Source organism: Raphanus sativus, chromosome 2 (genome assembly GCF_000801105.2).
Source record: "Raphanus sativus cultivar WK10039 chromosome 2, ASM80110v3, whole genome shotgun sequence".
Classification (NCBI taxonomy): domain Eukaryota; kingdom Viridiplantae; phylum Streptophyta; class Magnoliopsida; order Brassicales; family Brassicaceae; genus Raphanus; species Raphanus sativus.
Window position 1 is genome coordinate 301,279 of NC_079512.1, and position 26,908 is coordinate 328,186.

The window sequence follows — 26,908 nt, forward strand, 5'->3', positions numbered from 1 at the left end:
TAAAATTTCGAATGTGGTTTGAAATTTTTAAACCAAAGACAGAGTATAAACTTCAGTATATAGAGGATTTACCGAAACTCATTATTTTAGAAAGGGTTGTTAACCCCACGGATTTTAGAAAATTTTTAAATATATTAAAATCTGGTCTTAGTGTATAGTTTCATCGAGCAGTAGCATAAGATGATGACCAAAGAGTTTAGAATCTCTTTGTCTCTGTTTCTCTAGAAAATAAAGATTTTATAATGGTAATTCCACTAATCTAAACAGTATAGAATTTAGTAAACTACATATTAGAAAATTAGAATGATTCCTATATACCATGAAAGATAGTTTATAATACATTAATTTAAAATAGAATGTGGTTTGAAATTTTTAAACTAAAGTGAAGAGTATAAACTTCAGTATATAGAGCATTTACCTAAAACTCAATATTTTTGAAGGGGTTAAACCACGGATTTGAGAAAAAAAATCAAAAATATGAAAATCTGGGTTTAGTGTATAGTTTCATCGAGCACTGACATAAGATGATGGTCAAAGAGTTTAGAACCTTTGTAGTCTCTGTTTCTCTTGATAATGAAGATTTTATAATGCTAATTTCTTTTATCTAGGCAGTATAAGAAATTTACTAAACTAAATATAAAAAAATTAGAATGATTCCTATATACAATGAAAGATAGTTTAGAATATATTAATTCAAATTTCGAATGTGGTTTGAAATTTTAAACCAAAGACAGAGTATAAACTTCAGTATATAAAGGATTTACCGAAAACTCATTATTTTAGAAAGGGTTGTTAACCCACAGATTTAGAAATTTTTTAAATATATTAAAATCTGGTCTTAGTGTATAGTTTCATCGAGCAGTAACATAAGATGATGACCAAAGAGTTTAGAATCTCTGTTGTCTCTGTTTCTCTAGAAAATTAAGATTTTATAATGGTAATTCCACTAATCTAAACAGTATATGAAAATTTAGTAAACTACATATTAGAAAATTAGAATGATTCCTATATACCATGAAAGATAGTTTATAATACATTAATTTAAAATAGAATTTGGTTTGAAATTTTTTAAACTAAAGTGAAGAGTATAAACTTCAGTATATAGAGCATTTACCTAAAACTCAATATTTTTGAAGGGTTAAACCACGGATTTTGAGAAAAAAATCAAAAATATGAAAATCTGGGTTTAGTGTATAGTTTCATCGAGCACTGACATAAGATGATGGTCAAAGAGTTTAGAACCTTTGTAGTCTCCGTTTCTCTAGATAATGAAGATTTTATAATGCTAATTTCTTTTATCTAGGCAGTATAAGAAATTTACTAAACTAAATATGAAAAAATTAGAATGGTTCCTATATACAATGAAAGATAGTTTAGAATATATTAATTCAAATTTCGAATGTGGTTTGAAATTTTTAAACCAAAGACAGAGTATAAACTTCAGTATATAGAGGATTTACCGAAAACTCATTATTTTAGAAAGGGTTGTTAACCCACGGATTTTAGAAAAATTTTAAATATATTAAAATCTGGTCTAGTGTATAGTTTCATCGAGCACTGACATAAGATGATGGTCAAAGAGTTAGAATCTCTGTTGTCTCCGTTTCTCTAGAAAATAAAGATTTTATAATGGTAATTCCATTGATCTAGGCAGTTTATGAAATTTTACCAAACTAAATATTAAAAAATTAGAATGATTCCTATATACCATGAAAGATAGTTTAGAATATATTAATTCAAATGTAGAATGTGGTTTGAAATTTTTAAACAAAAGTAAAGAGTATAAACTTCAGTATATAGAGATTTTACCAAAAACTCATTATCGTAGAAGGGGTTAACCCATGGATTTTGGAAAAATTTCAAAAATATGAAAATCTGGTTTTAGTGTATAGTTCCATCGAGCACTAACATAAGATGATGGTCAAATAGTTTAGAACCTCAGTTGCCTCCATTTCTCTCAAGAATACAACTTTCATATTGGTAAGTTTAATAATTTAGGCAGCAAATGAAGTTTTACTAACTTATATGTTTAAAATTAGAAAGATGACCATGTACCATAAAAGAGAGTTTATCATACATTGATAAGAATGTATAAAGTGACTAGAAACTTTTAAACAACACTAATGAGTATAAGCTTTAATCTATAGAGCATTTAACCTATAACTCAATATTTTCGTTGGGTTAACCCACATATTTTGAGAAAAAATAAAAAATATAAAAAATATTATTTTAATGCATATTTTCATCATAAATTAACAAAGGATAGATGTCAAGGAGTTTTGGAACCTTTGATGTTTCTGTTTCTCTGAAGAATAGAGATTTCATAGTGGTTAGTCTACTAATTTAAGCAACATATAAAGTTTTATTAAAATATTTGTTATAAAAATAGAAAGATGCCCATGTACCATGGAAGAAAGTTTATAATAGATTAATACAAATTTATAATGCAGTCAGAGAATTTTAAACAACTTTAATGAATATAAATTTCGGTATATAGAAAAATTAACAAAAAAATTATATTTTCGTAGGGGTTAACCCACAAATTTTGAAAAAAAATCAATAAATAAGAAAATCTTATTTAATTTCATAGTTGCATCCTTTATTGACACATGATGATGTTCAAAGAGGTTTGAAACCTTTGTTTTTTACGTTTCTCTCAAGAATAAAATTTCATAGTGGTAAGTCCAATGATTTAGGAAGCATATGAAGTTTCACTAACTTAATTGTTAAAAAATTAGAACGATGCCCATGTACCATGAAAGAGAGTTTATCATTCATATATAAGAATGTATGAAGTGATTAGAAAATTTTAAACAACACTAATGAATATAAGCTTACAAATATAGAGCATTTAACCTAAAACTCAGTATTTTCGTAGGGGTTAACCCACATAAATTTGAGAAAAAATAAAAAAATATGAAAATATTGTTTTAATGTATATTTGCATTATAAACTAACATAGTATAATGATCAAGGAGGTTTGAAACTTTTATTTTTTCCATTTATCCAAAAGAATAGAGAATTCATAGTGGTTAGTCCACTAATTTAAGCAACATGTATAGTTTTATTAAAACAGTTCTTAAAAAAGTAGAAAGATGCCCATGTACCATGGAAAAAAGTTTATTATAGATTAATACAAAGTTATAATGCAGTTAGAAAATTTTAAACAACTTTAATGAGTATAAACTTTAGTACATAGAGAAATTAACAAAAAAAAATTATATTTTTTGGGTGTTAACCCACAAATTTTGAAAAAAATGAATAAATAAGAAAATATTGTTTAAATAATTGCATCCCTTATTAACATAGGATAATGGTCAAAGAGGTTTGGAACCTTTGTCATCTCTGTTTTTCTCAAGAATAAAATTTTCATAGTGGTAAGTCCAATGATTTAGGCAGCATATGAAGTTTTACTAACTTAGTTGTTAAAAAATTAGAACGATGTCCATGTACCATGAAATAAAATTTATCATATATTGATAAGAATGTATAAAGTTATTAGAAAGTTTTAAACAACACTAATGAGTGTAAGCTTAAAAATATAGAGCATTTAACCTAAAATTCAATATTTTCATAGGGTTTTTTAACCCACATATTTTGAAAAAAAAAAACATGAAAATATTATTTTAATGCATATTTGCATCAATATATAGAGAAACTAACAAAAAAAAATATTTTCGTAGGGGTCAACCCACAAATTTTGAAAAAGATCAATAAATAAGAAAATCTTGTTTAAATTCATAGTTGCATCCCTTATTGACATAGGACGATGGTCAAAGAGGTTTGGAACCTTTGTTGTCTCCATTTCTCTCCAGAATAAAATTTTCATAGTGGTAAGTCCAATGATTTAGGCAGCATATGAAGTTTTACTAACTTAATTGTTAAAAAATTAGAACGATGTCCATGTACTATGAAATAGAGTTTATCATACATTGATAAGAATGTATAAAGTGATTAGAAAATTTTAAACAACACTAATGAGTATAAGCTTAAAAATATAGAGCATTTAACCTAAAACCCAATATTTCATATGGGTTAACCCACATATTTTGGGAAAAAACAAAAATATGAAAATATTGTTTTAATGCATATTTGCGTCATAAACTAACATAGGATAATTGTCAAGGAGGTTTGAAACCTTTATTGTTTCCGTTTATCCAAAAGAATAGAGATTTCATAGTGGTTAGTCCACTAATTTAAGCAACATATAAAGTTTTACTAAAACAATTGTTAAAAAAATAGAAAGATGTCCATGTACCATGGAAGAAAGTTTATAATAGATTAATACAAATTTATAATGCAGTTAGAAAATTTTAAACTCATTAAATTAATACAAATTTATAATGCAGTTAGAAAATTTTAAACAACTTTAATGAGTATAAACTTCAGTATATAGAGATTTTAACAAAAACATTATAATTTCGTAGGGGTTAACCCACAAACTTTGAAAAAAAATCAATAAATAAGAAAATCTTGTTTAAATTCATAGTTACATCCCTTATGGACATAGGATAATGGTCAAAGAGGTTTGGAATCTTTGTAGTCTCCATTTCTCTCAAGAATAAAATTTTCATGGTGGTAAGTCCAATGATTTATGCAGCATATGATGTTTTACTAACTTAATTGTTAAAATATTAGAACGATGCCCATGTACCATGAAAGAGAATTTATCATACATTGATAAGAATGTATAAATGATTAGAAAATTTTAAACAACAGTAATGAGTATAAACTTAAAAATATAGAGCATTTAACCTAAAACTCAATATTTTCATAGCGGTTGTTAACTCACAGATTTTGAGAAAAAACAAAAAATATGAAAAAACTGTTTTAATGCATATTTGCATCATAAACTAACATAGGATAATGGTCAAAGAGGTTTGAAACCTTTATTGTTTCCGTTTATCCAAAAGAATAGAGATTTCATAGTGGTTAGTCCACATCTTTAAGGAGTATGTTAAATTTTATTTAAAAAATTTTAAAAAATAGAAAGATGTCCATGTACAATGGAACGGAAGAAAGTTTATAATAGATTAATACAAATTTATAATGCAGTTATAAAATTTTAAACAACTTTAATGAATATAAACTTCAGTATATAGAGAAATTAACAAAAAAAATTATATTTTCGTAGTGGTTAACCCATAAATTTTGGAATAAATAAGAAAATCTTGTTTAAATTCATAGTTGCATCCCTTATTGACATAGGACGATGGTCAAAGAGGTTCAGAACCTTTGTTGTCTCCCTTTCTCTCAAGAATAAAATTTTCATAGTGGTAAGTCCAATGATTTATGCAGCACATGAAGTTTTACTAACTTAATTGTTAAAAAATTAGAACGATATCCATGTACTATGAAATAGAGTTTATCATACATTGATAAGAATGTATAAAGTGATTAGAAAATTTTAAACAACACTAATGAGTATAAACTTAAAAATATAGAGCATTTAACTTAAAACTCAATATTTTCATAGGGGTTAACCCACATATTTTGAGAAAAAACAAAAAAATGAAAATATTGTTCTAGTGCTTATTTCCATCATAAACTAACATAGGATAATGGTCAAGGAGGTTTGAAACCTTTATTGTTTCCTTTTATCCAAAAGAATAGAGATTTCATAGTGGTTAGTCCACTAATTTAAGCAACATATAAAGTTTTATTAAAACAATTGTTAAAAAAATAGAAAGATGCCCATGTACCATGAAAGTTTATAATAGATTAATACAAATCTATAATGCAGTTAGAAAATTTTAAACAACTTTAATGAGTATAAACTTCAGTATATAGAGAAATTAACAAAAACATTATATTTCGTAGAGGTTAACCCACAAATTTTGAAAAAAAAAAATCAATAAATAAGAAAATCTTGTTTCAATTCATAGGTATATCCCTTATTGACATATGATGATGGTCAATTATATTTTCATAGAAAATCTTGTTTAATGTTGAAAGAGGTTTGAAACCTTTATTGTATCATATTATCCAAACATCCAAATGTCTTTTTTTTAAATAGTCTAAACTATTTTTTTGATATTTTGTACATCAAATGAAAATAAAATATAAAAATTAAAGTTAAGCATTTCCTAAATATTTTTTAAACATAATATATATAAATATCCAAACTATTATTTTATGTTTTAGAAAAATTATAAAATATGAACTTTAGTTTCTATATTTTTATTTTTCATAACTAATATATTATTATATAATAAAATTAATTCATTTATTAACCGCAGTTCATCCGCGGTCGACACAATGACCCAGTGACCCGGTAAGTTATCTGGTTCAGTGTCTGTGTCGGTTTTCAAAACATTGGGTGCAATGAATATCATATCTTTTACCAAGCTAAACACGATGTGATTCAGTAGGTGTTTTGGCCGTGATTTCGCAGAAAGTTCTATTATATGAAGAAATATATGTTTTGTTTACAATATTATAATTATTGAATTATTAAAATTTAATAATCAAATATTTCATATTTATTTTTAAGAAGACCTGTGAGATTTAAAATAATTCAAAAATATAATTCTAAGTCACCATAAGTTTTTTAACTTGAATTCAATTTTACAATTGGTTCATTTCACTGATTGTACAATTATTTTTATTTTTATTCGTGAAAAGTGTAAATACTCTAATTTTCAAAGAGAAAAGAAGACAGTAGTTTTTTTATTTGTAAATCCAAAATGAGGATCATAAGGTTTTTATAACTCTGACACAAATTTCTGATTTGTTTGATTATTTTAAATTTTAAAATTAACGAAAATAATTAATTATTCTTTTATGTGTATTTTAAAAATATTTGTCGAAAACAAATTTTTTGGATATGATTAAAAATAACAACATTTTATTTTAGATTTATTAAAATACAGAAACTGCAAATAATTGATTTTAGAATCACTTTTCATTTTAGGATTTAATTTTAGCACTAATACAAAAAAAAATCTAAAATTATTAACCATTGAAATTGTAACAATTTTTAAGATTTCAGTTATTAACTACATCTAACCAAAAATCTTTTAAATATATATATAATAATTTAATAAAAAGTGTGACATAATTTTATATGATTTACAAATCCTTATGAATATACATTTGTACAATGATAAATACATTTATAAAATTTACAAACAATTATTTACAAGATTTATAAGTTTTTGTGGTTCACCTTGTTTACAACTCTTTAATTAGATGACTTAATAATACAATCGATCATTACAAAAAGATTTTTGTACTTCAATCTAAAATTTGAAGATAATTGATTTTATAATTAATTTTTATTTTAGAAGCGATAAAAATAAATCAAAACTAAAATCCCATCAAAATTATAATAATATGTAAAGTTACACCTATAATCATAGTAATGAAAAGTCACTTAAATGACTTTTTAATATATAATAATAAGTGTGAATAAACAAAGATTAAGTTTTTGCGATTGTAAGGGGTTAAAAAGATGACCATGTACCATGAAAGATAATTTATGATACAATAATAAACCTTCGAAATAAAACCTGCTCTAAGGCGAAAACCCTAAGGCGCTTCCTCGTTGCCGTGCGCCCCAAGACTCCGGTCGCCGGCGCCATGGCGACTCCTCCTTCCGGCGGGGGCCCAGATCTCCCCCTCTCCCCTTCTAAGATCTACGCAGACAGCCAGAACTCGCCTCAGAAAACACTCTACTCTGCGGTCGTTGCAGACCAAGGAGAACCGATCATCCACTACTCTCCCGTTGTTGATCTACAAGACGGTGTCGCAGTGGTGGATCTCCCCGAGGATCTCACTGTGGATCCAAAACCCTTATGGTCATCGTACATTGTGGGACACTTCATTGGTGATGCGTCTCCACATATTGGGAAAGTCCATGCCACGGTTAATCGACTGTGGTCCTCAAAGGATAAACCTGCAAAGATCGATGCCTAGTTTATTGCTCCGAAAACAGTTCTGTTTCGAATCGATGATCAGCATATGAAAGCTCGAGTTCTCAGAAGACACTTCTGGCACATTGCAGACATCCCACTTGTTGTCCAGAAGTGGACTCCGGATACGGAAGCATCAAAACCTGACCTTACGGCCATTCCTTTATGGGTTGATCTAAAGGGAGTTCCAGGACATCTCTTCTCTCAGAATGGACTTACATTCTTCGGAGACACAATAGGAAGAACTGCAAAGATTCATCCAAACACAATTCGTTGTACTCGTTTGGATGTTGCACGTATTCTCGTGGTACTGAACTTGGAGAAACCACTACCTGAGCGTATCTCAATTAAAGGTACCGATATGAGCATACAAGTTAGTTATCCTTGGCTACCACCTCGATGTCCGTCTTGCTAGAAGTGGGGCCACGTAGAGAAAGAGTGTGGTAAGAAGGAAGCTACAAACAAAACTATTCTTACGGATAAGACTAGTAAACAGAAGAAGAGCATGTCTGTTGCAGTTGAGGAAGATGTCACTGCAGAGCAGGAAACCGCAGTGAAAGTAGTAGAACGAACAGCAGCAGATGTGTCTCTACCTGAGACGCAAGACGTGCTTCTGGAAGTGATCGACCCTATATCTGGGAAACAGGATGGTGAAGGTAGCTCAGAAGTAAATGAATGGAAGGATGTTGGGAAAAGTAATAGAGCCTCCCCACGCAGAGAAACTCAGAAAGTCCCAGACAGAGATGCTCACACAGGTTCGCCGTCAAGATACCAGGTCCTTGATGAAATGGAAGAGGGTGAGTTGGAAAGTAGCAGCTCTGATGAGACTGAGGAAGAGTCCCCTGACCCGCCTCAAAAAGAAGAGAAAGCCATTGCTCAGGCTGCTGGTAAAGTAAAGACCAACGCTCGGAACAAACCAGGCACGAGCCAACAAGGCCAGAATGAAAAGAAGAAGAGCACCAAAACAACCAAAAACAAAACAGCCTCCAATCGGAGGCACTAAATGATGATTTCTCTTTTTGCGTGGAATACCCGGGGCTTCAACAAAACGCGCAAACATCAATCTTTTCGTACTTGGATTCAATCTTCTACTCCCTCTTTTGGCTGCTTACTTGAAACTCGTGTTCAAGAGAGTAACTGTGAACGCATCTTAAATACTACTCTTCCAGGCTGGAAGCATCTCAATAACTACGATCATCATCGGCTTGGAAAAATCTGGGTCGTATGGTCTGACAACGTCAACGTTACGGTTCTTTACAAGAGTGCTAAGATCATCACCGTCTGGGTCACCTCTGCGACGGGGGAAGCTTTCCTCTGTTCTTGTATTTATGCTTCCAATTTTCAGAGAGAGAGATGACATCTCTGGGAAGATTTGATTCAAAATAATACCCAGTTCACTTCTCACGGAGTGCCTTGGATAATCATGGGAGACTTTAACGAGACCCTCTCTTCTTCTGAACATTCCACGGGTCTCAACCCTCGGCATCAAGGAGGAATGCGAGAGTTTCAACACACTGTCTCCACCTGCAATCTTACGGACCTCACGTCACTGGGTAATACGTTCACATGGACCAACAGCCAGCCAGCAAATCCCATTGCTAAGAAACTGGATCGCGTTCTTGTCAATGATGTCTGGCTTACTCAATTCTCTCAGTCTTACGCACAGTTTGAGCCCTGTGGTGTTTCGGATCATACTCGCTGCAAGGTGTTTTTAGAAGCTCAGACTTTGGGGAAGAAAAGACCTTTTAAGTTCTTTAACTTCTTGGTCGATCATCCAGACTTCGCCACTGTTGTCGCTGAGACTTGGAACGAGACAGAGCCACTATACCACTCGCGCTCTGCTCTTTACCTCTTCCACCGCAAATTAAAGCTTCTGAAGCCTGCTCTCCGACTTCTAAATAAGACCAAATTTGGTGATATCCCTTTTCGTTCAAAGGAAGCTCTTCAGAACCTGTGTGATAAGCAGGAACAAGCTTTGGCAAACCCAGACACAACTACTTTTGAAGCGGTTGCAGAAGCAACAACATCTTGGAACTACTGGGCTGGTATAGAGGAGCAGTTTCTCAGGCAGAAGTCTCGTATTACTTGGTGATTCAGAACACATCTTTTTCTACAAGATTGTCCAAAGCAGGACATCGTACAATGCAATCAGAAAACTGGTCCTCGCGGGTGGAGTGATAATTACTGACCCTACAGAAATGAAACAGGCTGCGGCGACATACTTTGCGCAATTTATTGGTCCTGCCCTGATCAAACGACACCTGATACGGCTGATATACCAAGCCTTTCAGAGCTGCTGGAATTCCGATGCCCTGAAAATATTGCAGAGCTCCTCGTTCGTCCTATCTCAGAGGCAGAGATAAAGAATTTTCTGTTTGCTATGCCTTCAAACAAAGCTCCGGGACCTGACGGCTACCCTGCTGAGTTCTATCGTTCTGCTTGGCCCATCATCAGTACCAACTTCACCATTGCAGTTCAGTCCTTCTTTATGTATGGGTTTTTACCGAAAGGAGTAAACGCAACAATTCTCGCCCTCATTCCAAAGGTTCAAGGAGCAGAAACCTTAAAAGACTTTCGCCCTATCTCTTGCTGCAACATTCTCTACAAGGTTGTCTCTAAAATCCTTGCCAATCGTCTGAAAGTATTCCTACCAGAGTTGATTGAAACGAATCAGTGTGCATTTGTAAAGGGGCGGCTTCTCCTAGAGAATGTCTTACTAGCCACAGAACTGGTAAAGAACTACCATAAGGACTCCATCACGGCTCGCAGCGTTCTGAAACTCGATATATCAAAGGCTTTTGACTCAGTAAACTGGTCTTTCATTTTAGACACACTCCGAGCCATGAACATACCAGAACAGTTTGTGCATTGGATCCATGTCTGCCTCTCGACTGCTGCTTTCTCTGTATCTATCAATGGGGAACTTGAGGGATTCTTCCCTAGTACCCGAGGTCTCCGTCAAGGTTGTGCTCTCTCTCCGTATCTTTTTGTCATTGCAATTAATGTTCTCTCACATCTTCTGAATAGAGCAGCCTCATCTGGAACTATTGGTTATCATCCTACATGCTCAGAAGTGAACCTTATGCATCTAAGCTTCGCTGATGACATCATGATTTTCACTAATGGAGACACTGAATCTCTTCGGGGAATCTTCTCAGTGCTAGATCAGTTCAAACGCCTATCTGGTCTTAATATAAACCCAGCGAAATCCTCTATCTACATGGCAGGAAGAATTAGTCAAGAGTTTCGTGATGAAGTTACCAGTTTGGGAATTCCAGTCGATAGCCTTCCGGTCCGGTACGTGGGGCTCCCTCTCACGACTAAATCCATGACGTGCACTGATTACGAACCCCTCATTGATAAGATCAGAACGCGCCTCCTCTCCTGGTCTAGCCTCTCTCTCTCGTATGCTGGCCGGCTTCAGCTTATTAACACTGTCATTGTAAGCATCACAAACTTCTGGTGCTCAGTGTTCCGTCTTCCGAAGAGATGTCTTGAAACTATTGAGAGTATGTGCAGCGCTTTCCTCTGGTCTGGATCACCAAACTCCACCACCAGAGCCAAAGAGGCATGGGAAGATGTATGTAAACCAAAGAATGAGGGAGGCCTTGGTATACGATGTATGGCTGACTCATCTCGGGTTTTTGCTTTAAGTCTGATATGGAGATATCTTACCAACTCAGGCTCTCTCTGGGTTGCGTGGACCAGAAGAAACCTCTTGCGGAATCGTTGTTTCTGGGATGTTAGTGATAAATCATCGGGATCATGGATATGGCGCAAACTCCTAAAGCTTCGGCAGCAGGCTGCGACGTTTCTGCGATCTGAGATTCATAACGGTAAAGATACTCTCTTCTGGTTTGACAATTGGCTGGATATGGGCAAGTTGATTGATATTGCGGGAGCATCAGGTACTCAAGTCATGGGCATCCAACGGTATGCAACGGTTTCGTCTGCAGACTTGTCTGGTAGGTGGAACTTAAGGCGATGTCGTAGTAATCACCTACGGGCGATGATTACTCGTATCAACTCAGTACCACCGCCGGTAGAGGAGGCAGGCTGTGACTGTTTGCTATGGCGTCATGGGGAAAATGACTACAAAGGTTGGTTCTCTTCGAAGAACACTTGGAATCAGGTAAGAAAACAAGGCAGTATAGTGGAATGGAGCAAGCTGATCTGGTTCTCACAAGCTGTTCCCCGCTACTCTTTCATTGCGTGGCTGGCTCTCCGCAACAGACTCTCGACTAGTGATCGTACTCAAGTATGGGGTGAGCATCAGTCTTGTCGGTTATGTGGTGAGCCAAATGAGTCCCGCGACCACCTCTTTTTCGCATGTCCATATTCATACACGATTTGGACAGAGCTCACAGGCTCTCTTCTATCTAGGCCAAGCCCAGACTGGAGTATCACGGTCACAACATTGTTGTCGCCTCGCAGGTCTACCATTGATTCATGTCTTCTTCGACTATCCTTCCAGGCTGTAATCCATAGTATATGGAGGGAAAGGAACAGCAGGAAGCACACGGATGCTCACCGTACCGCTCAACAACTCACGAAGTTTATAGACAAGACAATACGCAACCGCATCCCCTCTCTTCGTTCTAGGAACGCAGGGAACTGCAGTAGCCTGATGATCCGCTGGATGGGAAGAAATTAATAGTTTGCTGTTTCTTTCTTTCTTAAAGATGATGTTGTTCCCAGATTTCCGAACTCTTTCGTATTGTAAACTTTTTTTTTTGTTGATAAATAAATTTAACATTTCAACAAAAAAAAAAAAAAAATTAGAATCTAGTTATAATTTTTTTAAAAAATTAAAGAGTATTAACTCAGTATATAAGAAATTTACCTAAAAACTCAATATTTTTGTAGTGTAACCTACAAAATTTGAGAAAAATTCAAAAATATAATTTTTTAAATAAATATATGCACTGTACACTGACATATGATAATGTTCAAAAAGGTTTGAAAGCTTTATTGTTTCTGTTTATACAAAAGAATAAAGATTTCATAGTGGTTAGTCCACTAATTAAAGCAACATATAAAGTTTTATTAAAACAATTGTCAAAAAATTAGAACGATATCCATGTACTTTAAAAATGTATAAAGTGATTATAAAATTTTAAACAACACTAATACGTATAAGCATAAAAATATAGAGCATTTAATCTAAAACTCAATATTTTCGTAGAAGTTAACCCACATATTTTTTTAAAAAAATGACAATATTGTTTTAATACATATTTGCATCTAACATAGGTTAATGGTCAAGGGGGTTTGGAACATTTGTTGTTTCCGTTTCTCTAAAGAATAGAGATTTCATAGTATTTAATCCACTAATTTTAAGCAGTATATTGAGTTTTATTAAAAAAAAATTGTGTACCATGAAAGATAATTTATGAGACAATAATAAAAGTTAAGAATGTAGTAAAAATGTTTCAAAAGTTAAAGAGCATTAACTCAGTATATAGGGAATTTACCTAAAAACTCAATATTTTCATAGTGTAAACTACAAAATTTGAGAAAAATTAATAAAATATTACAATATTTCTTTAATAAATAAATGCATTGTACACGGGCATAGGATAATGTTGAAAGATGGTTAATAAATGAATTAATTTTATTATATAATAATATATTAATTATGAAAATAAAAATATAGAAACTAAAGTTCATATTTTCTAATTTTTCTAAAACATAAAATACTAGTTTGGATATTTTTATTATGTTTAAAAATATTTAAGAAATTCTTAACTTTACTTTTTTATATTTTATTTTCATTTGATGTACAAAATATAAAAAAAAATAGTTTAGACTATTTTAAAAAATTTGTGACTAGTTAAGAGTTATGACATCTAAAATATCAAGAATAAAATTTATAAACATTTATATCTGATGTGAATAATAAATTAAACTTCAAATCCAAAATAAACCAAAACTAAAACATCATTGTAATAAATTTTTAATAACGAAAATAAACTAGCACCAAATCAGATCAACTAATTTTTGGTTCTCTCTACCATAGTTCACTTTATTTTCTTTCGGTGGCATAGTGAAATCTTCATCAAAATCTAAAAAAATCACAAATAAAATAGTCTAATTGGTATTATATATGATTAAAAAAAGTCTAATCTAAAGTTTAAAACTTATCAACAAAACAATATACACAGGACTTAGAACACGTAAAACCTAGTACTACCGGTTTATAACAAACAAAATAATCGAAAAGCAAAAAAAAAAGAAATAAAAAGATATACAAAATTATTAGAGGTCAGCAGAGGAATAGGAAGACGGCAAAAAAATTGAAAAAAAACTAACTTTTTAATTAGAAATTTAGAATATAAAGTAGAATCTAAAACATAACTAAAAACTTTAAAAAATATAAAATTATATATTGGTTTAACCAGTGGTTCAACTTGTACCGAGCTTTGGGTTTTGGTGGGTTTTTGCGGATTTTTTAATTTTGGATCTTTCGGAAAATTCAAACCAGATTTATCTCGGGTTACCAGATTACTGGTTCAACCGCAGGTCCGGATCGGGTTTTAAAACACTGCACGTCTTACACGTACGACTACGTTTGGGCTCGGTTTGGTTCTTACACTTAAATACGTTTATTTCCGGCTTTGTAAATTAAAAGCCCATTTGAGTTCTGTTTGGTAAATTTTTGGTTTTAATATTCTTTTGGGCTTAGTTATATTTATTTGGACCTAGTTACAAATCTTTACGGCTTTATAAGCTAAAAGCCCATTTAATTTATTTGGCCTGCCGTTAGTTAGGCTCCCGAGGTTCGATTGTGATCTGGTTTCATGGATCGAATCGGGACAAGTAGTCGGAGAAATGGGAGTAAAAGAATCAGTGAAGGTTGGAAGTAGCTATGGCTTCTTCTTCTCCATCTGGTTTCTTCTGTCAGTTACGCCGCTACTCGTGTATTCACGAACGCTCTCAGGTGATCCTGATCCTGATCCGTGCGATGCAATGAAACAGAGAGAGTTTGAGAAACTCAGATCGGATCAGATCACCGTCCTAATCAACGGTTACTCCGAGTCCCGTATCCCTCTTCTTCAATCAATCGTAGCCGCGTATTCAGGATCCTCAATCGTCTCATCGATCTTACTCCTCTGGGGAAACCCTACCACCCCTGCTCAAGTGCTTCACCAGTTATACCACAATCTCACTCGTCACTCGCTCGGTACAGCTTCGATCTCTCTGATCCAGCAATCGTCGAGCAGCCTCAACGCCAGGTTCCTCCCTCGCGCTTCTGGTGTAGACACTCGCGCTGTTTTGATCTGCGATGATGACGTGGAGGTGGACAAGAAGTCGCTGGAGTTCGCCTTCTCCGTGTGGAGGTCGAACCCTGATCGTTTAGTAGGGATGTTTGTGAGGTCGCACGGTTTTGATCTGCAGGGGAAAGAGTGGATCTACACTGTTCACCCGGACAAGTACTCCATCCTCCTCACCAAGTTCATGATGATGAAACAAGATTATCTGTTTGAGTATAGCTGCAACGGTGGTGTGGAGATGGAGGAGATGAGGAAGATCGTTGACCGGATGCGTAACTGTGAGGATATATTAATGAATTTTGTGGCTGCGGACAAGCTGAGAGCAGGTCCAATCATGGTGGGAGCAGAGAGAGTTAGGGATTGGGGAGATGCGCGTAACGAAGAGCAAGAGCAAGAAGAAGTGAGAGAAGTTGGGTTGAGTAGTAGAAGAGTGGAACACAGGAAGAGAAGAGGCAATTGCATTAGGGAGTTTCATAGAGTTATGGGGAAGATGCCATTGATGTATAGTTATGGTAAGGTTGTCAACTCTGTTGGGGAACAAGGCTTGTGTCGTAAATCCGGAAAGCTTGTGTTTTGTGACCGAGATTGAACCTGCCTTCAAAGCATTATAGCAACTTGTAAACTAAATGCTTCAGTTCAAATGAGTGTATTGTTACGATTTGACAAAGGTATGTAACCACTAAACTAATGTTTGTAATAAAATATTAGCGACTTGGGGATTGTTGGACAAATCAATAAAAACTAAAGAAAGAGACATCATATCATATACTGATGATGACGCATAAAAGAAGCCAAAACCGGATCTCTCTTTAACGATTGTCCCTTTTCTACCAAGGATCTCATCTTATCCCACTCTACTCTGAATCTACAATTCAAAATTTGACGCATAGGGTGAACGTATATACTGTTACCTATGTGTATAAATAGAACGCTGGTGGTATTCTATATCTATACACTAACTCATCATCACCAATACGCTTGAATGGAGTCAGAGCAGTGCTTACCAATCCTAGACTTCTCCCGCGATAAACTAGTGCCAGACACGACTCACTGGATCACGATAAGAGACAGCGTCCGAAGAGCCATGGAGGAGCAGGGTTGGTTTGTGGCAGAGTTCAACGGTGTCTCATCAGACCTCAGGGACGACTTGCTCTCCGGCATGAAGAAGATGTATGATCTCCCGTACGAGGTCAAGATCAAAAACGAGAACCACAAGGCCTCTCATGGCTACATGTCTATGGTCGTCGATGATTACAGGATCCACGAGAGTTTGGGGATCGATTATGCAACAGATCCCCAAGCTTGCAAAGACTTCTCTAAATTACTTTGGCCACAAGGAAACGACCCCTTCTGGTAAACTTCTATCATATTCCATTTCTGTTGTCTATCTATATACATCTTATAGACCAAATAGTTTGATTTTGCAGTCAGACCACACATAAGTACGCAACGGCACTAGCGGAGCTAGACCAGACAGTGATGAGTATGCTGTACGAGAGCTATGGAATGGACCAGAAGAAGAACTCAGCAAGCCATTCCGAGTCAACTCGGTACTTGTTGAGGATGCTGAGTTACAGGAGACAGAGAAACGGTGAAGCAAACACGGGTTTCGTGTCGCATACTGATAAGAGCTTCATGAGTATACTCCACCAGAACCACGTCCTAGGTCTCCAGCTGAAAACCATGACCGATCAATGGGTCGGGTTTAACCCGTCGCCGACAAGATTCCTCGTTCTCTCCGGCATGGGTCTCACGGTATAGTCTAGTTAAAAAAATATATAAAAACTTTAGCAAATGATTTGAGTTATCATTGATCGTTGTTGTGGTGGTGGTGAAGGCGTGGAGTAACGATAGGATAAAGCCGTGTTACCACAGGGTGGTGATGAGCGCAGATGAAGTTAGATACTCTTTAGGTTTTTTCTCCTTCCACAAGGGGACCATCAGTACTCCGGAGGAGCTCGTCGATGACCAGCATCCTCTCCGCTACAACCCTTTCGAGCACGATGGTCTTCTCCGCTTCTACGAGTCTTACCTCAACTCCATGAAGAAATCCAGCGAAGATCTTCTCCACCTATACTGCGGCATCAAGCCACCGCAATAAACGTGTGCAAGTCTATCACACAGTGTTTGAGATAAAATGATAATAATGTATTATACTAAATGTTTTTATATTAATGATGTTTGATTTGCAAATTTTAGTTTTATTTTGAAAAACATTCCAACAGGAGATTCAATTGGTGGGGTTAACGACCCTAATTGCTTCCAAAGCCTTGTCGAAAACTTCAAATTTGATTCGGAGATATTCACTCCAAGTAACTGGCCGGTATAGACACGGTCCAACTGGACCAACTATCTTTGATATTGGACTTATCTCCACATCACCAGCTGGACCTCCCCACAGATACGCTATCGATATTCTTGACCGGGTTTTGTTAACTCTTGCTCTGTGAACCACGCTTGGGAATTTCCCGTTCGATAAAATGTGAAAGAGGTCGCCGATGTTGACAACAAGAACACCAGGAATCGGCTCTACCGTAACCCAACCGGACTCTCCTTTAAACACTTGCAGCCCTCCCATGTTGCTCTGGTGCACAATGGTTAGTAGACATGAGTCGGTATGAGCGGCTAGACCCATGGCTCTTTCTGGCTCAGGACAAACCGGGTAATGGTTTAGTCGTATGACACCACTGCCCATTTTTGATCCAGATTTCTTGGCCTTGTGGGCCCATTCGATGTCGTCCACGGTGACACCAAGTGAGCCTAATATGGTAGACAGAAGTCTTCTCGCTAATTTTTCCATTTCTCCCTTGTACTCTTCGACTATTCCGCTGCACAGTATATGAACATGAAAAACACTCAAAAGAATATATAATTACTAGAAAATGTTTGTAAGACCCTAAGAATTGCCGTCAGTGTCAGAAGCCAAGTTCTAATCATTTCATAGACTTAACTAGCTGTATACATAATATATTAATTTGCTCCTAAGATCCACACAATATATTAAGTTTTGCATGTGTAATCTCATAGTCAGTAAGTACTAAGTAATATAAGTTCATTTCCTTTACACTATGCAATACATGTGTGCAAGTGTAGTGGACGTTACCAGTATTTTGTGTAATCACGGGGCCAAATAGTAAGGAACTGGTTACGGTAGGAGCCATCGGCGATTGTCAACCCTTCTGACCACATTTTCTTCTCAAAGAAAGGAGAAATTCGAGGTTCACCATAACCACTAACTCCTTTATCAGAGGAAGCAGCCTCGAGTTTCCTCTCTGACGGCATATCGAAAAAGGTTTTGGAGAGAGACTCGATGTCGTCGAGGAGCTTTTGTGGAATACCATGGTTGGCTATCTGAAACACTCCCCACGTTTTACACGCATTTCCTAACAAAGTGGTGACGTCAGGATCAAAGAGGTTGATGATAGGAATGGACTTTTTCACAGCGGCGGAGGAGGGAGGCAGAAGGGAGTCAGCGGCGGTGAGTTTCCAGGTGAATGAGTCTGGTAGTGTTTGAAGACTGCCTAAGTTTCCAATAGATACATCTTCAGTTATTGAAGGCATGGCTGGTGAAATTGAGACTGTTAGAATCTGGTGAGATTGGGATGCTCGTGATGTATACAATTGCTTAAGATATTTATACATAAAACACACACATATGTTATGAATATATGTCGATCAGAACAAGTCTAATCATGCATATATGATGAGGATAAATCATTTTTTGATTCTTGTCCTTTTCTGGAGCTACACATGTAAAGGTCTAAGCTAGTGTATTATGGATAGAATACCTCTTATTGTGGTATTTCCAATTAAACCTAAGCAATTTTGATTGGATCCACGTATTAAAATTGGCAAATGTTGGTTTCTCTATAATGATTATGTAATATTAATTACTGGCTATAATTGGGATAATGCCATTTTCCAATTAAAACTAGCAATTTTACTGGTGCCACGTACGCATGTTATGAAAACAAGTGTGTTCATGCATGGTGTGAGTTACAATTGTTGTTTGTCATTATTACTTTATGGAGAGCTTTTAATGACCCCAGGATTTGAGTCCTTTGGAGATAAGTATTTGTTAATTGCTTAAACATCAAAATCTAGCAAATTTTCACATTTTTAAATAAAATACTGGGGGAGGGGGGGGGAGAATATACCTTGTTTCATGTATTTTATCTTTTTTTCTCATCTTGATTTTATAAACAAAGGAACACACGTACGAGTATTTTATCTAGTAAAGTACTCGTATAACGAGGTAAAATACAATATCAATTATTTTTCATATTACTCAGATAAAAATCTGTACAATGATAAAATACAAATGTAAACATCAAGAGATTTGGTCTGAAGACCGATAGTTCCTAATAAAGGAAAGAGACTGGTTAAAATGAGTAGCTTTGGTTGCAAGGTACTGCTTCCAAGAAAGAGATGGGTAAAGAGGAGGATGGAGAGGATCAACGAGTTTTGGAAGCGGAGAGATCATCAGATCAGAAGGTGGACCCCACAGGTAAGCCATAGAGAAGCGAGATTGGAGGTGGTTAACCCTGGCTCGGTGAAGCACGCTCGGGAACATTCCGTTGGTCAAAATGTGGAGTAAGTCACCGACGTTGACTACTAGTGAGCCAGGGACAGGTGGCACAGTGACCCATCCCACGTCATCGCGGTAAACCTGGAGACCGGCGGTGTTGTTCTGGTACAGTATGGTCATGAGAGTTGAGTCGGTATGTGCTGGGAGGCCCATTGCTCGGTCCGGTTCTGGACATATCGGATAGTGGTTGAGTTGGATAGCTGCTTGTGCTCCTCGAAAGTCTGAACCGGGACTGGCCCATTCAATGTCTTTTTCCTCAACTCCAAGTGAACCTAATGCCAGCCACATCAGCTTCGCTGCCAACTTTTGCATATGCTCTTCATACTCTTGGATAATTTCACTGTTGAAAATCAGTTGAGATACAATAACAACTGAGACAGACACAACATATAATCTTTTAGTGCGTCCACCAGCTTTATTTTTCCTACCATCAATGCCATTGTCATTTGTTACTACTTACTATACTATAGAAATATCCCACACTGATCTCTGAGACATAATCTTTTGGAGGGTCCATCAGCTTTCATTGTGCTTTTAACTATTTACTTCAACATGGCAAGATATATATTCCGATTTCTATTTTGCTTTTCTCGGATTATTTCTACTCGTATCCATAAGAAAATAACGAAATATATAGATGTGATCAACGTAATGTACTAACGTTATTTTTGGTTGAGCCGGTTTAATTAAACTATTTTTTTTTCCTTTAAGAGAAAGTGGATATACATGAAGATATCATACGGTCTGCAATTACAAGAAAACGAATCTTTAGATAAAGATATATAGAGATACCAGTATTTGAGGTGATGTACGGGCCAGAGTTTGTGGAAATCGTCAAGTGGGGAACCAACAACTGTGAAACCTTCGGACCACATTTGCTTGTTGAAGAATGAAGCAATACGAGCAACGCCGTAGCCGGATATGCCATCCTCACGTCGAGCAGCATTGAGCTTCCGATGGACGGGAAGCCGGAAAAGGCTTCCCGTGAGGAACTCCATGTCGTCGAGAAGCCGTGAGGGCACGCCGTGGTTTGTGATCTGGAATGCCCCCCACGTGGTGCAAGCATGGCCAACACGAGAGGCCACGTGGGGATCGGAGAGGTCGATGAATGGTAGAGATTCGTCAGACGCGGAGGCGGAGAAGAGGAGATCGTCTTTGGGGGTCCACGTGTAAGAGTCTGGGAGGTGACGAAGGGATGTGAAGTCGGGTAAGTTTGAGAACGGGATGTGAATGGGATGTGATATGAACACATCGCTTAACGTTGAGTTCATGATTGGATTGATATAATAAAGGTTTATAGAAAAATTATTACAATGTAAGTATATTTTATTAGCTAGTGTCCTCTTTTGGTATGAATATGATGTTTGGTAGAGAAGAGGAGTAGGAGTCGGAGGGTATTTATAGTAGTGAAGACTGAAGTGTATAGTGAATGAGCGTATTTGAATGTGAAGACAAATGCTCCTTTTAGTCATTGTGATTGATTATAAAATCTATTATTTTTTCTTTCCAAATCATTTTCTCTTCTTAGAAAAGTTTTCTAACTATTTTTATGTGTGTCTGTATGTTCTTCTTCTCTTTTTACAGAAATAAGCTATTTTCTATGTTTGTTGTGTGTTCTTTTTACAGAGAAAACATTATAATTTGGCTATCCTGTTACCTCTTTCCTCTTTTAAACATTAGTTCTATTGAAAACCTAATTAACTTCAGTGTCAATATCAGAAAAAAGAGAATTGCTAGCAAAACAAAAAATTTAAGAACGGCCTGTTACCTCATTTATTGCTACCAAATAAATGTACTTTGTTGAATATTAAATGTCAAAGCTATATATTATTACGCTTGAATAATCAGGTTTATATAAAAATAATTAATTTGCTCCACAAACTTTACAAAGGTATTGCACCAAATTTTATCAAAAAAAAAAAAATTTACAAAGGTACGTACAGTTACAAATATTTTATTGTAAAGCGTTTACAACAACAAAAATCTGCCAAGAGTGGAAATTCGGTAAAACAAAACCTATAGTTTTTTTAATAAAAAAATTGCATTAGCTCCATATAGACTAAAGCTAAACCCTTATAGTGTTTACTAAATCCAGTTCGTGCAACTCAAAAGAATTCGTTGTCAAACTCTATAGACAAGAATGTTTTTTTTTTCTGTCAACAGAAAAGAATGTTATTATTAAGTTAATATATAATATTAACCTTCCACCAGATAGTGCTGTTATTTTTATATATCCTTTCAAATTTACCTTTCAAACACAACATGGCATTTAGGAGATTATATTCACACCTCAAGTGCCAATGCCATGAGGTTTAGGGCCATGGCCTCTCACTAAATGGCAAACTTGTCTCCCATGCCTCCACTAGAAAGACATTATCGTCATTTTATTTGCTTTGTAAAACACATACATGAATGAATACAATTATAAATTATTTGCCATCTTGCTTACCTCATAAATCGAGGCCATTCTCTACAAATTCGACTTATGCTTTCTAATGAAAGGTTGGTATATGTAGGGTGTATGAATAAAATGTTCATATATAAAATATATGATGCGTTTAGTTTTCTCTTTTTTCATGTCCCACCTGGCTCTCACAAGTTGCTAGCAAGAGAGACGACAAAATACGAAAGAGATTTTGACACTTGATTCTCGTGGCCACTTAATTATTTTCAAACACTATATATCTAAGATAAACTCTCTAATTTAAACAAAAAGAAAAAAACTCTCTAATTTACGGACAGTGCCGTCCCGAAATATTTAGTGGCCTAAAGCCTATGTTTTACGTTTTATCAAAATAAACTTATTAAAATATAAATAATGAACTTAAAAAACTTGGTGAATGGTGCAACCATTATTTTGAAAGTTCATCTTATTAAAATATGAAATTATTTTATTAATACGGAGTAGTTGATAAAAACATAAAATATATAATTAGAAATGTTTTAATACAAAATACTTAGTATATGTCAGTCACGTACATTGGAATTTTAGTTATATACTCCCTCCGTTTCATAATACTTGATGTTTTAGAAGGATAATTTTGTTTCAAATTAGTTGAAGTTTTGAGATTTTAAGGTTACTTTAACTTTATTGGAAACTGTTCAACCAATTAGATTTCACAGTCTTTTTTATTATTGGTTAATTGATTTTAAAATTATATCTTTAAAATATTTTTTATTAAAAAATACAATTTTCTTAATCTTTGTGCACTATGGTAAAACATCAAGTATTATGAAACGGAGGGAGTACATTTTTTTGTCAACTAGTCATATACATATGTATATATACATTATACAGTCTTTTTGGTTAAGTTTGTCTCACACGCTCTGATTTGTTTTTTGTTTTTTTGTTTTTTTTGTCACGACTGATTTGTTTTTTGTTTCTTCCAGTAAATTAGTTGTTTGCAAGCACGATTTCTTGATTATACGTAAGTTTTTTTTGGTAATCATGTTAAATGATTATACGAGAAGTTGTATGATATTTTTTGTTGTTGTTAGGTTTCAGCACAAGAACATGTTATTATTTATATATATAAATATCTTACAAACCGAATCTATATATAGAAAACACGTAGATTAGACTACACATAATTAAGTACATAACACATGGACATGCACATCATCACTTGCATTTCATGTGTACGTGTTCTTCAGCTAATCACATCTATTTCCATATCATCACGACAATTATATCTATACACCATTTGTTTTTTTTTACATCAGAATATATGAAACTTCTACACTCGGAATCGTTTTAACTTTTGCGTATTTTTATGTAGGGTCAATTCAATATCGAACATATAACACAATCAGGGAGTTGAAATGCCTTTTTGACATGGTTGATAATACTCCACGTTGAAATAACGCGCATCTTTCATATCCAATTGATTTATTTGGGTTCTATTATTTTTAAAAACTATGTCAAAAACACCACTAACGTTTTTGATAATATATGTCGGATGCTGACCTCTTCCACTCATAACTCAATCCTTTTAGTTTTACTGATTAGGGAATTTAATATCATGCTGTTCAGCATTTTGAATCCAGTTTCTAAAGAAATATTTTTAACTAAGTTCCCTACTACTCTCCGTTCCATAAGAGACGTAGAAAAAAAAATGTATCTCTGAAACTTAACAAGGAAAGGTTTACTTCATGCAAAAACAAAGAAAACAATACAATCATTTCTCTGGAGTTGGATGTAATATAGGTACTAGAAACAACATAACATGATCATAATAATATAAACAACACACAAACACATTCTTTGAGCTTGAGAGAGTAATAATGAGAAGAAAAAAAGGTGGTTGGGTTTTAAAGGGGGTTTAAGCAGATCCAAACTCAGAGAGCCACTTCTCGTGTTTCTCGATATCGGAGGCACACACACTGGGTTGCACTTTCTTAATGGCCTCTTCGAAATCACACATTGCCACAGGATCGTTTGAGATATCGTCCTTTGACATGTTCTTTATCTCATCCCTCGTTTTCCCTGCTATCTTACGCCTCATCCCGTTCATCGACGCGTCCCTACACACGTTTGTCAGATCGTCTCCACTGTACCCTTCCGTTCTCCTAGCCACATCTTCAATGTTCACATCACTCGCCACCTGAAAACACATCCACATCCATTACATATGATATGCTGCATTGCATCAAGAACCAACAGAGATACTACTATTAGTATTCATAATCACAACTAACCTCAACTGATCTCAGATTGATATTGATAAGAGCCTTGCGACTTTCTAAATCTGGAAGTGGGATGTATATACGTTTTTCCAGCCTCCTCCTGCAAAAGGAGTATTACGAGCTCGAGAGTCAGTCTCATTATATTTGAGCAAAGCTTAAGCCTACGTAAAAGAAATAATATAAGGGAAACCTGAGAGCTTCATCTATGTCCCATGGGAAATTGGTAGCTGCTAACACCATCACTATTTTGCGACTTCCATCTTCATTTGTCGCTGTGTTGCTCACTCCATCTACTTGGACTAGGAGTTCAGATTTCACCCTTCTTGACGACTCATGCTCTCCAGAACCCCTGCATCCCCCCCCACACACACACACACATTCACCAATTACACATGGCATTCAATAGGGTATTGCAATCAAACTCTCAGTGCCGTGAACAAAATAATCACTTACCCCCGAGAATTGCAAAGAGAGTCGATCTCGTCAATAAAAATCGTGCTTGGAGCATATGCCCTTGCAAGATCAAACAGGCATCTGACCATCCGCTCACTCTCTCCTCGCCATTTTGAAGCCAATGTAGCAGAAGAGACGTTGAAGAAGGTGGTACCACACTCTGTTGCAACCGCTTTAGCCAACAGAGTTTTACCTGTCCCAGGAGGACCAAACATGAGAACTCCTTTCCACGGTCTCCGAATACCCTGAAAGGGAAACAAAAAAAGAGCAATTAAATTAAAGCATTCTCCATAACTGGAAGATAAGAAAAACATTAAGGCTGAAAAGTATATACTATCTGAACTGACACTTTTCATTCTCTTCATAATTTATATGGCTGCTCTCCAGTAATAAAGTATAAAAACATATTAGGCAGAGCAAAAAAGAACCTGAAAGTATTCAGGCATCCATAAAGGAAGGACAACAGCTTCCTCAAGGAGCCGTTTGGCTTCAGACAAACCAGCAACATCATCCCAACGGACACCAGGAGTCGAGTCCAACACATCCCTTTCAAGCATAGCAGCCAGGTCCTCATCAGGTCCCTCATACAATCCCCGCTTTGACTTCCCGTCTTCAGCATCGCCATTCTGATTGATTGATTGATTGATTATCATCCAGAAAGCCACAAAATTTATTAATTAAACGGAACCTACTCAGTACTCACTCAGCATCACTCCATACATAAGGAAAACATATACAACTTACGGTACACCACAATAAGTTTTAATAACCTCACAGTTTGCAGTGAAGCATACAAACAAGAAAAGGCAGGAAAGAACATATATATATATAAAAAACTTACGGTAGAGTCTGGCTTGGTGGATTTGGAGGCAGGTCCTTTCTTTCCAGCAGCAGCAGTAGCAGAAGAGCGTGCGGTTGCAGCAGCAGACTTACCGCCTCTTCCACCTCGGGAAGATGGAGCAGTCCTTGTAGTAGGGGCACCACCACGAGCCCAAGCACCATCTTGAGGAGACTTTCTCATAGCACCAGGCCTGGAGGGTCTTCGGGTAGAAACATCACGGGTGGGAGGCCTCCAGACATCAGGATCATCCATGGGAGCACCGGAGGAGGAGGAGGAAGTTGGATACTCATCCAAGGGCTGAAAGACAAAGGAAGATTTGGTACTACTATTGATAGGAGGAGAAGCAGCACGAGTACGACCGGTGGGAGCTTCCTTAAAAGCTCTCCTCTCTGCATCCAGTTGCTTTACAACTTCAGTCTCTTCCAAGATGGCCTTTTTAACGTTCATCCATTTAGTCCGCGTCATAGGATCATCAATGCTGTTTAAATGCCTTACAAACAGAGTATCACACAAAGTCAGAACCAAAATAATCCTCTCATTATTATTCTCTAAGGATATATATATATAAAAGCACATTGCAAAGCTTTGGCTTAACTAATCCAATTACTACTAACACGAACGAAACATAATCAAACTAGCTCCTAGCTAGGGCTCTCCAAGTCAATTGCCAACTGATAAAAATCTAGATAAAAGAGAGAGAGAGGAGGTAAGTAAGTTACTTGTTGATCTGAGCAAGGGCGCCATCGAAGAAGATGACAGAAGTGTCGTAGGATCCTTCTAGTGCGTATTCTCTCGCTAATTTCAGGTGATCTTGTAGTCCCGCCAACGAGTTGTTATTACTACTTCCCATTTCTCTTCGATTTTTCTCAACACACACACACACACCCAAATCTATCTCCGAAGCAAGCAAGAGCTTCGATCTAGGGACCCTTCTTTCTCTCTCTCTCCAGATTTACGAGACTCGTCGGCGAGGTTGGAGGGGGAAGACGAGACGAGATGGACGCCATGTCACTGTCAGTTCCCTTTGCTCGGGTTTATTTCAAATTTAGATCCAGGCCCATTTAAGGCCCACCTTAGATCCAATAAAGCTAAATAAATCATCGATTCCTTGAAACTTCTTCATTCCCTTGCGGTTCTTTTGAATTTTTCCTTT

General features: G+C 35.7%; 7 protein-coding genes across 8 annotated transcripts; 4 read left to right on the plus strand and 3 right to left on the minus strand.

The window, feature by feature from the left end:
* Window positions 1–7,962: 7,962 nt before the first annotated feature.
* Window positions 7,963–8,916, plus strand: LOC130501673 (uncharacterized). The gene is made up of 2 exons (XM_056996504.1): window positions 7,963–8,286; window positions 8,329–8,916. Exons 1-2 carry the CDS (start codon window positions 7,963–7,965, stop codon window positions 8,914–8,916), a joined length of 912 nt encoding a protein of 303 aa, XP_056852484.1.
* Window positions 8,917–9,336: 420 nt separating this feature from the next.
* Window positions 9,337–12,567, plus strand: LOC108830523 (uncharacterized). The gene is made up of 2 exons (XM_056996561.1): window positions 9,337–9,991; window positions 10,121–12,567. Exons 1-2 carry the CDS (start codon window positions 9,337–9,339, stop codon window positions 12,565–12,567), a joined length of 3,102 nt encoding a protein of 1,033 aa, XP_056852541.1.
* A 2,104-nt stretch (window positions 12,568–14,671) lies between these two features.
* LOC108820248 (glycosyltransferase family protein 64 C3) lies at window positions 14,672–15,908 on the plus strand. Its single transcript, XM_018593217.2, has one exon. The coding sequence runs from the start codon at window positions 14,745–14,747 to the stop codon at window positions 15,774–15,776; it is 1,032 nt and encodes a 343-aa protein (XP_018448719.2). The 5' UTR covers window positions 14,672–14,744; the 3' UTR covers window positions 15,777–15,908.
* A 134-nt stretch (window positions 15,909–16,042) lies between these two features.
* On the plus strand, window positions 16,043–17,380 carry LOC108820258 (probable 2-oxoglutarate-dependent dioxygenase AOP1). The gene is made up of 3 exons (XM_018593229.2): window positions 16,043–16,540; window positions 16,615–16,942; window positions 17,025–17,380. The coding sequence occupies exons 1-3, from the start codon at window positions 16,170–16,172 to the stop codon at window positions 17,286–17,288; spliced, it is 963 nt and encodes a 320-aa protein (XP_018448731.1). The 5' UTR covers window positions 16,043–16,169; the 3' UTR covers window positions 17,289–17,380.
* Window positions 17,381–17,417: 37 nt separating this feature from the next.
* LOC108841341 (gibberellin 3-beta-dioxygenase 4) lies at window positions 17,418–18,748 on the minus strand. The gene is made up of 2 exons (XM_018614107.2): window positions 18,291–18,748; window positions 17,418–18,015 (listed from the first exon to the last, which is right to left on the minus strand). Exons 1-2 carry the CDS (start codon window positions 18,746–18,748, stop codon window positions 17,418–17,420), a joined length of 1,056 nt encoding a protein of 351 aa, XP_018469609.2.
* A 691-nt stretch (window positions 18,749–19,439) lies between these two features.
* LOC108839973 (gibberellin 3-beta-dioxygenase 2) lies at window positions 19,440–21,196 on the minus strand. Of its 2 annotated transcripts, none has more exons than XM_018612776.2 (2): window positions 20,568–21,196; window positions 19,440–20,199 (listed from the first exon to the last, which is right to left on the minus strand). In XM_018612776.2, the coding sequence occupies exons 1-2, from the start codon at window positions 21,044–21,046 to the stop codon at window positions 19,518–19,520; spliced, it is 1,161 nt and encodes a 386-aa protein (XP_018468278.2). In that variant the 5' UTR covers window positions 21,047–21,196; the 3' UTR covers window positions 19,440–19,517. The 2 variants fall into 2 exon arrangements, with proteins under 2 accessions (XP_018468278.2, XP_018468279.2); XM_018612777.2 differs by having other exon boundaries at window positions 19,440–20,115; window positions 20,568–21,190.
* A 2,709-nt stretch (window positions 21,197–23,905) lies between these two features.
* On the minus strand, window positions 23,906–26,771 carry LOC108842545 (katanin p60 ATPase-containing subunit A1). The gene is made up of 7 exons (XM_018615494.2): window positions 26,475–26,771; window positions 25,756–26,245; window positions 25,343–25,540; window positions 24,915–25,159; window positions 24,652–24,810; window positions 24,474–24,561; window positions 23,906–24,379 (listed from the first exon to the last, which is right to left on the minus strand). Exons 1-7 carry the CDS (start codon window positions 26,603–26,605, stop codon window positions 24,098–24,100), a joined length of 1,593 nt encoding a protein of 530 aa, XP_018470996.1. The 5' UTR covers window positions 26,606–26,771; the 3' UTR covers window positions 23,906–24,097.
* Window positions 26,772–26,908: the final 137 nt, after the last annotated feature.